The sequence below is a fragment of the Sinohyriopsis cumingii genome, chromosome 3 (assembly GCF_028554795.1).
Source record: "Sinohyriopsis cumingii isolate HCF-2022 chromosome 3, ASM2855479v2, whole genome shotgun sequence".
In the NCBI taxonomy this organism is placed as follows: Eukaryota; Metazoa; Mollusca; class Bivalvia; order Unionida; family Unionidae; genus Sinohyriopsis; species Sinohyriopsis cumingii.
Genome location: NC_142963.1, coordinates 31,287,708 through 31,301,709, shown reverse-complemented (window position 1 = coordinate 31,301,709; position 14,002 = coordinate 31,287,708). Strand labels below are relative to the sequence as shown.

Sequence of the window (14,002 nt, the reverse complement as noted above, 5' to 3'; positions counted from 1 at the left end):
AAACCATTTGATTTCATACTACATCATTTGATTGATGTAATTTTGGCGGTGACAGCTGCCCATAGCAATCATCGTGATGCTACGAATAATGTCACGTGACGGGCTGCTGCACGCGTTCAGGACATGGGTCACTAGATTGTAAAAGTGCATTAGCACAAAAAGTAACTTTGAGAAGGACTACAAAAACTAGTGTAAACAGTTCAATAATGTGTGTGTGTGTGTATGTGTGTGTGTTCTTTACAGCGTTTGTTATAGATCCCCCCCATTTGATTTTTGTTTCTTCATAAAATAAAATTAGGCTGGTTAATGTGATATGATCTGCCAAACGTTGATATTTTAGTTTATGGGGCTTGATGGCATAGCATTTAATATCCCTAGTTTTCATAACTGGACATTTTAAGGAATTTTCTGAAACACTGAACACTGATCACTCTGTTTCCGATGTACGCCAGGCATGCACCCTCAGTTTTATTCACCAGTCTCCGAGGTTCTTTCTGTACACGATTGATGCTTTCAGCTTGGAGACATGACGAGTATAATGTGAATAGACTTTTCCTCAACCTTCCATATTGGAATGTATGTATGTATGTATGTATGTATGTATGTATGTATGTATGTGTGTGTGTATGTATGTATATATGTACGTGTGTATGTACGTGTGTGTGTGTGTGTGTGTGTGTGTGTAACAGCAACTTGGCACAACAGTGGCTATATGGTGCCAACTTAAGTTAAGGTTCGAAAAATGTCAAATGAGACAGAAATGATCTATAATGTATTTGTCTTTACTGATAATCTATTGATAAATAGTTCATTTTTGCTATAGAGAGCTGGCAATGAAAACCTTATAGGAGAGTGGCTTTACTATTTATGGTATCTTTATGACCAGATTGAATGACCTTATGACCATTTGGATAACTTGTAATGGGACGTTTTATTACCTATGCCCTCGGTGTAGTGACGGTATTTCTCGATCAAGATGCACTACTTAAACACCACCAGAGTTGTACTAGCAAATATTTACCTGGCTCCTTAGTCACATGTAATCTATGTAATCTAAGGGCTAACACTGGAATTCCTTTACAATGGAGAGCCAAAAAAAACACAAAAAAAAAATTTCTAAACTTCCGGCGCCAAAGATTTTACATAATTCTATATTCTGTGATTCATATCTGGTATAGATAATTTACCTAATTTAATGCCTGAAAGATGTAGTATTCAATATTCGTGGGTTTCATTTCAGTGTTTAATTAATTATTTCCTTACATTATGTAAAAGTAGTTAAATGTATCTTTTTTAAAGGAACAACAAACTGACCACGTTTCTCATTAAGGAACAAATTGTGCTATGTAACTGTGAAATCGTACAGAACATCATGTTATGATACAGCTCTTGGTCATTTTCAACACCATATTATTATAGCTGAAATTGTATAATGACTGTTTGCTTGTTCCAAATGTGTTCCAACGTGTAAGAGCCAGCAAAAGTAGGTCATAGTGACCTACTTTAATATCTCAATGATTCCATAAACTTGTTTCTAGTTGACTCCATTTATCTGATGCTTTTGTTTATAGTCAAGCTTGGGGAAGTGTTTTCATTTTTGAGACCTACTATTCACACCCTTTGAAAAACAAGTCACAGCGATTGTTGTAGGTTTTTGGATCATGTAAGGGAAAAGGGAGCAGTAGCTTGGAGACAAGTTGGGTATAATCACAGTAGACTATTCCTTCACTTTCAATGTATGTGTGTATGTATGCATGTATGTATGTATGTATGTATGTATGTATGCATGCATGTATGTGTCAATTTACAGCAATTAGGCATAACAGTGGCTATATTGTGCTAACTAAAGGTAAAAATTAAAAGTGTCAAATGAATCGGAGAAGATCTACAATGTAAATGTCTTTACTAATTTTCTTTGATAATCTTTTGCTAAATAGTTTATTTTTGCTATAGACAGCTGGCAATGAAAACTTTATAAGAGAGTGGCTGTATTATTTATGGTATCTTTATAACCAGATTGAATGACCTTATGGCCATTTGGATAACTTGTAAAGGGACGTTTTATTACCTATGCCCTCGGTGTAGTGACGGTATTTCTGTGTCATACACCAGCACTTAAACACTATCATAGTTGTATTAGCAAATATTTGCCAATCTCTGGCTACCATAGTCACGTGTAATCTAAGGGCTAACACTGGAAATCCTTTTAAATGGAGAGCAAGACAAACAATGTATGTACTTCCGGCGCCAAACATTTCATATAATTCTGTATTCTGCGATTTCTATCTGGTAAAGATACATAGTATACTTTAATGAATGTATGACACGGATGTAGCATTCTGTATTCATGGGTATCGTTTGACTGTATAAATAATTTTATTCTTTTCTCACGTGATATAATCAAATGTGTCTTTTTTAAAGGAACAACAAACTGACCAAATTTCTCAGTAAGGAACAAATTGTACTATATAACAGTATGAAATCGTACAAAACATAATGTTATGATATAGCTCTTATAATATTGTTTATAGCCAAACTTTGGAAAGTGTTTTAATTTTTGAGACTTAATATTCATAACCTTGAAAAAAATAAGGCACAGTGACTGTTACAGATTTTAGATCCGGGATGAGAAAAGTGTTTAGTACACCATATAATTAATTATTCAATACAACATCCCCGATATTTACATTTGGAATTATGCATGGTTTGAATGATTTGAGTCTTTTCTGGAGTATAACGGAAGTTTTAAGCACAAGGGCACACAACAGACCACTGTCGCATTATTACATCATCAATTACCACGGACATTTATATTTGTTTTGTTGGTTGTATTGACACTTGTAACACATTAGTGTGTTATATAATGCAAATGAAAAGGGAACTAAGTGCCTTTCCCCAGGACACACCAAGACAGTCTACCCTTGGAGATTATGAGTCCAAAGCTCTACCGGCTGAGCTACTGTGCTGTCCAAAAACATATATAAAGGGGTGTTTTAACTACACAAAGTTAATATTCGAACAGTATGCAATTTCAGTGTTTGAGTATGGCTGAATATCATATGAAAATAACATCTAAATTTAAAGACTGTCCGCTAAGTTTGTACAACCAATCAGAATGAAGATTCTTCTCTATTAATGATTAAAAGATTAGGGTCTAATAAACTTGTATAGATTGACGCTTTGATTATAAATGTCATAATTTCATTTCATATTTATAGGAGAAGCCATTCAGCAAATTGCAGAGGCACAAAGGGATATACAAGCTAAATTGGATGAAAGTGTAAGTGTAGATTCGGCATATTTATAATTCTCCACTTGAACTCTTAAGAACGATCAAGTTTGCGTGTCCTTCACCGGCAAGAGTTAAAGTAGTCACGAGAAAGGCAAAATTGTTTACTTTTCAGATTATTAAATACACAAGACATAAACTATTTTTTAATTTATAATAGTATTAAATTTTATAATAGTGTTAAATTTTATAATAGTATTAAATTTAAAGAATGTAATAATTTCAGCTTTACCTAAGTGATATATATATATATATATATATATATATATATATATATATATATATATATATATATATATATATATATATATATATATATATATAATGTTGAAGAAGAGGTTTAATAGTATACTTCCTTTGGTATGTATACACATGTACACACACACACACTATTGATTAAGACATGGTTGTTAATAAATACGTTTCTCTCTTTGTATAAACGGCGTCCACCATATTGTATGATGAGGGAAATACATTTTTAAGAAATAATTTTTAAATCTGACAAATGATTTTACGTTTTAATACCATTAACGTATAGTAAAAGTAAACTACACTCTTTTGTACAGATGAAGGAAATGAATTTACGAATGAATTTGACAGAATATGGATAAAAACCATCGTCCATTAAATGGTGATAGTGTAACTAGACATTTGAAATTGTATATAAAGTACATAAAGAGGAAATGGACTCTTACCAGAAGTACAAATAAGGAACAATATATGTTGTCACCATTTAAGTGTGGATGTAAGAAAATATACAAAATGTTAAGAAGTTTTTCAAGTCCGGTGTCACTGTGGATCAATAATATTGTTTACCTGTGTTCCTAGAGTTCTAGTTGTTTTTCTATAGCTGGATCCTCTCCAGTCTTTTCTTAATTCTGTGACCATATACCAAGATACGATTAAGGAAGTTTAAATTTTTTTATCATTATATCTTTGATAAAATACCGTACTGCTTATAAGTCGAATCAAACTGCAAACAACACAGATCATGATCTGCCATAACATAATGCAACTGCAGATCACGGTCTGTGTTATTGTTCTACTAATTACTCCTTACAAACTGCACATATCCAGATCTGCCAGCACATTATGCGACTGCAAATCTGGGTCTGTGCAGTTTGCAGTTGGACTCGACTCATAAGCGAGTAAATACGGTTAACTGTTTGGACCATATGTTTCTTTCTCCTAATGATGAACATGAATAAATCCTTTATAGCCATGGATTCTGTGGAGCTTACCACTCAATACACACATTCATGATAGGATCCATAATCTTCTTTATAGCCATGAGTTCCGTGGAGCGTAACACTCAATACACACATTCATTATAGGATCCATAATATCTTCTTTATAGCCATGAGTTCCGTGGAGCTTACCACTCAATACACACATTCATCATAGGATCCATACTATCTCCTTTATAGCCATGGGTTCTGTGGAGCTTACCACTCAATACACACATTCATGATAGGATCCATAATATCTTCTTTATAGCCATGAGTTCCGTGGAGCGTAACACTCAATAAACATGTTCATGATAGGATCCATAATATCTTCTTTATAGCCATGAGTTCCGTGGAGCTTACCACTCAATACACACATTCACGATAGGATCCATAATATCTTCTTTATAGCCATGGGTTCGGAGAGCTTACCACTCAATACACACATTCACGATAGGATCCATAATATCTTCTTTATAGCCATGAGTTCCGTGGAGCTTACCACTCAATACATAAATTCACGATAGGATCCATAATATCTTCTTTATAGCCATGAGTTCCGTGGAGCTTACCACTCAATACACACATTCACGATAGGATCCATTATATCTTCTTTATAGCCATGAGTTCCGTGGAGCTTACCACTCAATACACACATTCACGATAGGATCTATAATAATATCTTCTTTATAGCCATGAGTTCCGTGGAGCTTACCACTCAATACACACATTCACGATAGGATCCATTATATCTTCTTTATAGCCATGAGTTCCGTGGAACTTACCACTCAATACACACATTCACGATAGGATCCATTATATCTTCTTTATAGCCATGAGTTCCGTGGAGCTTACCACTCAATTACCAGATTCACGATAGGATCCATAATATCTTCTTTATAGCCATGAGTTCCGTGGAGCTTACCACTTAATACACACATTCACGATAGGATTCATAATATCTTCTTTATAGCCATGGGTTCTGTGGAGCTTACCACTCAATACACACATTCACGATAGGATCCATAATATCTTCTTTATAGCCATGAGTTCCGTGGAGCTTTCTACTCAATACACACATCATGTTAGCATCCATAATATCTCCTTTATAGCCATGGGTTCTGTGGAGCTTACCACTCAATACACACATTCACGATAGGATTCATTATATCTTCTTTATAGCCATGAGTTCCGTGGAGCTTACCACTCAATACACACATCATGATAGGATCCATAATATCTTCTTTATAGCCATGGGTTCTGTGGAGCTTACCACTCAATACACACGTTCACGATAGGATTCATATCTTCTTTATAGCCATGAGTTCCGTGGAGCTTACCACTCAATACACACATCATGATAGGATCCATAATATCTTCTTTATAGCCATGGGTTCTGCGGAGCTTACCACTCAATACACACATTCACGATAGGATCCATAATATCTTCTTTATAGCCATGTGTTCCGTGGAGCTTACCACTCAATACACACATTCATGATAGGATCCATACTATCTTTGAAACGAGTACGTGAAATGAAATGAATGGCATAGCAAAAACTTACTTTACAATTGCAGACAAAAATTCTCATTTCGGATGTAATTCTGCCTTTGGAGCACAAGCTGGAACAGGACTTCAGAAATGCAACAGTAAGTCAGCTTTCATTGTATCAGTTTTTCATTGTTAGCTTCACAAATTTATGACAACTTTAATATTTTATATTTTGATTTTGAGTCCTATGTATAACTCCTTTTCAAAGATTAAAAAATGAATCTTGAATATACTATTTCTTTCATTACTGAACACTAAAATGTATTGGCCAAAATTATTTCTGTTTTATTTTTAGCCAAATAATATACAGAAATAAATAGCATAAGATTCAGTCCAGTTTTTATGGCGGCAAGATGGAGTGTATTATGTTATGGTGCATCCTGGCATGCCAACCGGTGTCTGCACATCCATTTATATGTTACCAGTTTCGTTTCTGCACAGTAACTCTAGTTATCCACATTGTACAGTTAACAAACTTTATGGATTATTTGCACTTGGAGTTCAGAATAAATCTGTTGATTTGGGAGTCAAAAGGTCAAAGGTTAGTGTCACTTGCCGCAGAAAGAAAACTGGTTACTACACAATATTTTAATTTATCGACCGTGCACCCGTATCAAAGTTAGTGGAAGACTTACACAACGAGTAAAAAGGAAGACGATTTATCGACCATGTACCCGTATCAAAGTTAGTGGAAGACTTGCACAACGAGTGAAAAAGAAGCATGTTGATTTTGGAATCAAAAGGTCAAAGCTCAGTGTCACTATGATTCATAAAATAAAATGTCTTTTTGCATAATCTCTTTAGTTCTATCTAATGTACCGTAAACAAAAGACCTATTGACTTTGAGCTCAAAGGATGAAAGTCAGAGTCACAGTGACTCAAATAAATTTAATTTTACAACATAACTTTTGTTCCAGGGTAAGTTCCTTGACAGAACCCATGGCTATAAAGACCAGTATGTATGTATGTATGTATGTATGTGTGTGTGTGTGTGTGTGTGTGTATGAGCATATATGAATGTATTTATGTATGTACATGTATATATGTGTGAACGTATCATTTTTTAATCCAAAACACATGATACACATGTATTAAAAATGCCCGTGTTTATTATTGAAAGGGCTACTGTAGGTCATCTAAAATGGTGTTTGAACAGAGATAATTGTATTGTCAGTGGGTTGTTAAATTGGCAAGACCCTATGCGATTACATTGTAAATACTGACAGTACAGCAAGGTACTCTTTGTTTTGCCCTTCCTGTTCAACCATGTCATGCAATGATACATTATCTTTTTGTACATTATTGATAAAGTAGGCCGCTGACCTGCATCTTGAACTTTTGATTGGATGTGACCCCTCATTGACCAGTTGTGCCCATCAGGACAAATTGTTATTTGTGATGAAAGATAACGTTGTGATAGTAATAGAAGAAATTATCACATTTTTATTAGTCCTGTCTGTTATAGGTACAGTTAAGAACTTCCTGTCCTAATGGACCCATGATTTTGATAGACAATGGTCTATAATACACCTACTTGTAATTGCCTGTTTCTGATAATATTAAGTACAGTGTATTACCATATATACTTTCTTATAAGTCAAATCAAACTACAAACAACAAAGGTCATGATCTGCCGTATCAATGCACTTACAGATCAGAGTCTATGATGTTTATTGTAGTGAGTATTCCTAACAAAATGCACCGACCCAGATCGGCTGGTACATTATGCAACAGTAGATCTGGGCCTGTGCAGTGTGCAGTTGGACTTTTGTTATAAGCGAGTATCGATGGTACATCAATTTTCAGTTAGCAGACACCTGTTAGCTATAGACAGAACACCTCAATCCCTTGACACTAACCCACCCTAATCTGCTGGTGCATTGTGCACTGGCAGATCAGGATCAACGTTATTTTCAGTTTGACTCAATTTATAAGCAAGTACAAAAAGTGTTTGATAATAATTTTATACAAACATCATAGACCCTTCCAAGTGTGGTCTCTAGCAGGTGGCTTTAATCCAAAATTATCCATGTTTGACAAGCTGATGGACAAAATTTTCTATTTCCAAAATGGCATGATTATTTAAGAGTTTGCAGCACAGAAATACTTAATGTAGACATTAAAAGAAATCTGATTTCTACTCTATTAGCGCATGTATATTTTATAATACTTTCTTCTGATTCAAAGAATTTATTACAATTGTCATACATTTGATAATAAAATCTCTCAGATGCCAACCAATATGATTACATGATTACATTATTTGAAAAGGGCCAGCACAGATTTAATTTGGATTTATATTGCTCAACACCAATCAGCTATTTGAATGTCAATAAATATTCTTATCAATTTGCATAGGCAGTATTGCATGATATTTTGTCAAATATCTATGAAAATTGACCAATGTGCAGACCCCGTCCCTGTTGTAAAAAATAAAAAACACCTAAAACCTTTCTTTGTCTGATGTCCAACAACATCTATGGTAGTGCTACCAAATGCCAAAGTTACTATGGTGACAAATACAACAAGATGGCAATGAATATTAAGGTTTGTGATAGTCAGCAAAGTTGCAATATCAAGTTTTTGATGGCTGCTAGTGTAACATATTTTCGAGGTTAAAGTCACATCTGGCAAGGAATTTTTTTGAGGTTGAATTAAGGACAAGAGAGACAAACTTTAGGCACATATACAGTTTGTCATGTTGAAATAAAAGTAGTTAAAAATCATTGGTAGCGCGGTCCTGATAATACTACATCAGAATACATAACCTGGGACGAGTATGATTCCATGACAAGGACTTGGGGATGAGGGAGAAAGCTGGAAACTGGAACTGTTTATTTCTTTTCAACCCAGTAACAAGATGATCTGTTTATAAACAGATACATCAATAAAGTTGCAGAACATAGCCTTAACGTCTTATTGTCTTCGTACGGTGGTCAGAATAATATCGTTGTTTCAATTGACAGTGCTGTATGAAATAATTATATGCTCATTTTTTTATCCGTTAACTTCACATTGTCAGAATTGTGCAATATTACCCGATACTGAACTCGCGTGCAAATACACATATCGCATTCACGTGCATAAAGGAACTACCTTCTTTTGTAAACAAACAATGGACGCAGACGCCAGCACTTTTGATTTGTAAACAAATCATGTACACTCGCGTAGTAGGCGCTTTACGTTGTTTAAATTTGTTTCTGAATGAACTAAAGCAGATGTTTCGTGGACTGCCACATACCAGTTGCTTTGGCACATTCCGCGTTAACTTGTTGATACAATGTTTCGGATTTAGGCTAGCTATACAACAGACGCAAGAAAGGGTCCTTACAAATAACATACAAGTGACAAGACATATGCTGTCTTCTTTAGCTGGTGATAAGAATGGCAAAAAAATAAACTTACAGTTTTACATCCTGAATTTCCTCAAAATGTACTTTCTTAGTTCTGCAAATCCGAATTACATCAACCATGTCATAGGTTCTCAGTCTTGATTACACATTTCGAAATTGTAATTTCGAATATTAGTGCAATTGCATCCTCCTTACTGCACTTAAAATGAAATAAACATTAAATTCCATAGCGTCTTTTTGATAATTGCAATTGAAAGACTTCATATTTTTCCCACATTATGATTTCAAACATTCAATGACAGAAATAGAAACACATTTGCAAATGTCAACACGCCTCTCCCTTGCTTCTTCAGTCCAATAAATTTCATGTGGAATTGTCACATTTAAATCCAGTCCATAATCACGAAATTTCGTAGAATCAAAAAAAATACCAAAATCTATTCATTCCAGATCAAATGGAAAAGTTGTTGCAATGAGCATTCATTCCAATATGACTCCAAATTTAAATTTTAACTTGAATTTAATTTTAATTTTAATTTTAATCATAGCATGATACATGTACTTGTTTTAACTGGAATGATATGCACATTGGTGGTATGTGTAGGCATTGACATAACAATGAATTCAATTGATATGCACCTTTATTTTATATATATATATATATATATATATATATATATATATATATATATATATATATATATATATATATATATATATATATATATATATATATATGCACATTCATGATATTTATATTCAGTGACATAACACTGAATTGAATTGATATGCAAATTCATGATATTTATATTCAGTGACATAACATTGAACTGAACTGATATGCATGCACATTGGCATCATTTATAGGCATTGACATAACACTGAATTGAATTGATATGCACATTCATGATATTTATATACAGTGACATAACACTGAGCTGAACTGATATACACATTGGCAGCATTTATAGGCATTGACATAACATTGAATTGAATTGATATGCACATTCATGATATTTATATTCAGTGACATAACACTGAATTGAATTGATATGCACATCCATGATATTTATATACAGTGACATAACACTGAACTGAACTGATATGCACATTCATGATATTTATATTCAGTGACATAACATTGAGCTGAATTGATATGCACATTCTTGATATTTATATTCAGTGACATAACATCGAATTAAATTGATATGCACATTGGTGGCATTTATAGGCATTGACATAACATTGAATTGAATTGATATGCACATTCATGATATTTATATTCAGTGACATAACAATGAATTGAATTGATATCTACCTTTATAATATTTATATGCATCGACATAACACAGAAATGAATTGATATAATAGTGAATTTAATTTAGTGTATTAATTCAAGGAGGAGGATGCTCCAAAAATTCAGACAATGCATTCAATTATAAAATCTCTGAGACTGTTACTGAAATAAGCAGTTATAACATTTTCATTTAATTGACATCATTTTGAATTGAATTTATCTCATCAAGTCAGTGATGATAATGCCCACAATGACTTGGAAAATATAGTATCTAACTTAATAAATTATGTTTAGGAAGTTTTGAAGGAAGCAGTTATTAGGTTAAATTAAGCTGAAAATGTCTGGTTGATAAAAATAATGCTCACAATGGCTTAAATAATCCTTGTATGATATATTATGTAAGTTAATAAATTCTATACATGAAATGCTGGATTCAGCAATTAGTAAATTGAATTTAACATGTTAAGCAAGAAATAATAATGCTCACAATGACTTGGACAATATGGTGTCTTATGAAAGTTTTGGAATTTTGTGTTTATTAAGTGTTGATTAAACAGGTGTAAATTTACAATGTAAAATATAGAAGATATAATTTTTAAAAATATATATTTTCAGCACAAATAAAATCCATGGCATTTAAAATTAAAACAAAGATCTAATTCAGAAAAATATCATGAGATGCATGTTGTTTCTCAAAAGTAAGAAAAATAAAAATTAATGAACAAAATTATTTATCAGTGAGGATGAAGCTCATGTTGATTGTATAAATACATTCTTATATACGGTATGTTGTTTACTTATAAAATAAACTAAAAATTAATAGAATTCATATAACATTCCATAAATAAAACATTATCCTTAAATAACATAATGAACTAAGCAAAATATAAAAATAAATAAATAAAAAAATACTTCTCCTGTGTTGGGAATTATTTGGATGCAGCTGAGCAATATCCCAACAAGCAATCCACAAATTCCAACAAATTTCACAACACACAAACCCCACAACCCACAAAATCCACACTCACAAAGCCAACTACCCACAAAGACCACAACCCATAAAATCCACACCCACAAAGCCCACAACCCACAAAGCTGGTTTAAGTTAGAAAATTCCAGCAAATATGAGTTGCTATGGCATGACTTGGCTATTGCTATGAAAAACAAATGTGCCTGAAATGTATGTTGGTGTATTCATTTTCAGAAAAATTATACAATTAAATTCTTTGCGAGAAGTGTGTGATTTAGATTTTTACATACCTTCAAAAACTTTGTAGTCATATCACTAATGGCAGTTTATAGTGATGTTTAGCATTGGGGCAACATGCCAAAGACATGTAGCATCATGTCCTACCCAGTCACATTATACTGACACCAGTTCGACCAGTCCTAACTTCTTAATGCTGAACACCAAGCAAGACAGATGTTAGTACCAATTTTGGTATGACTTAGCCAGGTTTTTTTAGCCCATGACCTCCCACATCCAAGGTGGGCACTCTAACCACAAGAGTGGTCTCTTTGCAAGAAAAAAAAAAAACACAATCTATTTGAACCACCTGGCTGTTTCTATGATTGTAATGACCATATGATTTAACAGAAATTTGCAACTGAAAAATAGTTTGATGCATTGGCAACTTCAACATTCAGTCTTTGTTCTGATAAATAACTGAGGCAGTCCAAATGGCAGCTATTCACACACATTTGAGGCATGAGTGGTAGGATTCTCTAAGAAGCTGCAAATATGGCAGTGGTATGTTTTGTAAGTTTCAACAAAAGATTCTGTTAAGAAATTTCAGAGGGGACATTTGATAAAATGTTACTTTATAAATTATACCTCAGATAAAATAAAATCAGATTGTCTTTCATGGCAGATGCTCTTTGTACTGATGTTACTAATGGCAGAACATGTATAACCATATATACTCACATATAAGTTGAGTTAAACTGCAAACTGCACAGGCCCAAATATTCCGGTGCTGGCAGATCTGGGTCTGTGCAGTTTGTTAGTAGTAATCAGTAGAATAAACAGCACAAACCCTGATCTGCAAGTGCATTATGCTGCAGCAGATCATGATCTTGTTTGTTTATGTTTGGACTCAACTTATAAGCAAATATATATGGTAAGTCATGCACTTGAAGAAAATTACCAAAGCAGAACACGTAACAAGAGAAGTTAAGGTGTTTGAAGCAAGTCATTCAAAGAATAAAATAAATTATACATGATTACATATCAAACAGAACAATGGGTGACATGAACACTGATTAGATATTGTGCAAACAGAAATGTTTAAGTAAAAATAGCAATTGGTCATCATATTATCAGTTACAGTGCTTGAGCTTGGATGCTCTCTGTTTTTTGTCACTTCGAAAACCTGTAGACTACTAATATACCTACCAACACTAATTTGGATTTTGGAATATTAATCTTGAATCATATAAAAAATTAAATATTATCGACTTTATTTTTAAAAAGGTGTCAATTTGTAATTCTAATTTCTTGTATATGCCTTGCTTTTGAGAGAATCACAATGGGTTGGTGGTAAAACTATTAAATTCTGCTTCAGTGAGTCCACCTAAGTCCTTGCATTCAACAATGTTCCATTCTTTCTGTGGATCAGTGTGAATAGGATTCATAGGCAGTGTTTGATTAATAAATTTAATTCCTTGGTAGGATGTAAATAGAACATGTTGATTGTGTATGTATAGAGTTGCCTGTTCTGTGTGTGTGTAGAATTACATGTTCATTGTCTCTAGAGTTATATGTTCTGTGTGTGTGTGTGTGTGTGTGTGTGTTACATCTTCATTTTGTTTTATTGGTATCAATATACATGTACAGTATATACAATTTACAGCAGCCCAAAGGGTCAGTTTTGCACCTATTACAGTGCATATCTTTCACATAGGATTTGGTAAAATACTGCAGCATCAGTTTCGGTTAATATAATTAATTTGTCAAGTCTGAATACAATTTTTAACAGAATTTCCAGTATCCAATTTGGGCAGTTTCACAGCTGTAACAGTGCACGTCTTTTGTTTAAAATGAGGTAAAATACCACTGTACCAGCTTCAGTTAATACAATTATTGTATCAAGTGTGAATACAAATTTCTCAATTGAAACCTCCTGTGTCTAATTTGGTCAATTTAATGACCATTACAATACCAGTCCTGTTGGACATGTCCAGAATAATGACAATTTCCAGAGTATTGATATACAAGTTACAAATTACACCACAAACAAAGTCTTCCAAAATGTACTAGATTATAAAGATGGGCAGGAAAAACCA

The 14,002-nt window shown here is 33.4% G+C and overlaps 1 protein-coding gene across 1 annotated transcript in view; it reads left to right on the top strand.

The window, feature by feature from the left end:
- The window catches only part of LOC149802631 (BAR/IMD domain-containing adapter protein 2-like), a 111,430-nt gene that overhangs the window by 30,461 nt on the left and 66,967 nt on the right, over positions 1-14,002 (top strand). The window contains exons 4-5 of the mRNA XM_089951953.1: positions 3,219-3,280; positions 6,094-6,165. Coding sequence (XP_089808079.1) covers positions 3,219-3,280; positions 6,094-6,165 — 134 coding nt within the window. The remainder of the gene's footprint in view (positions 1-3,218; positions 3,281-6,093; positions 6,166-14,002) is intronic.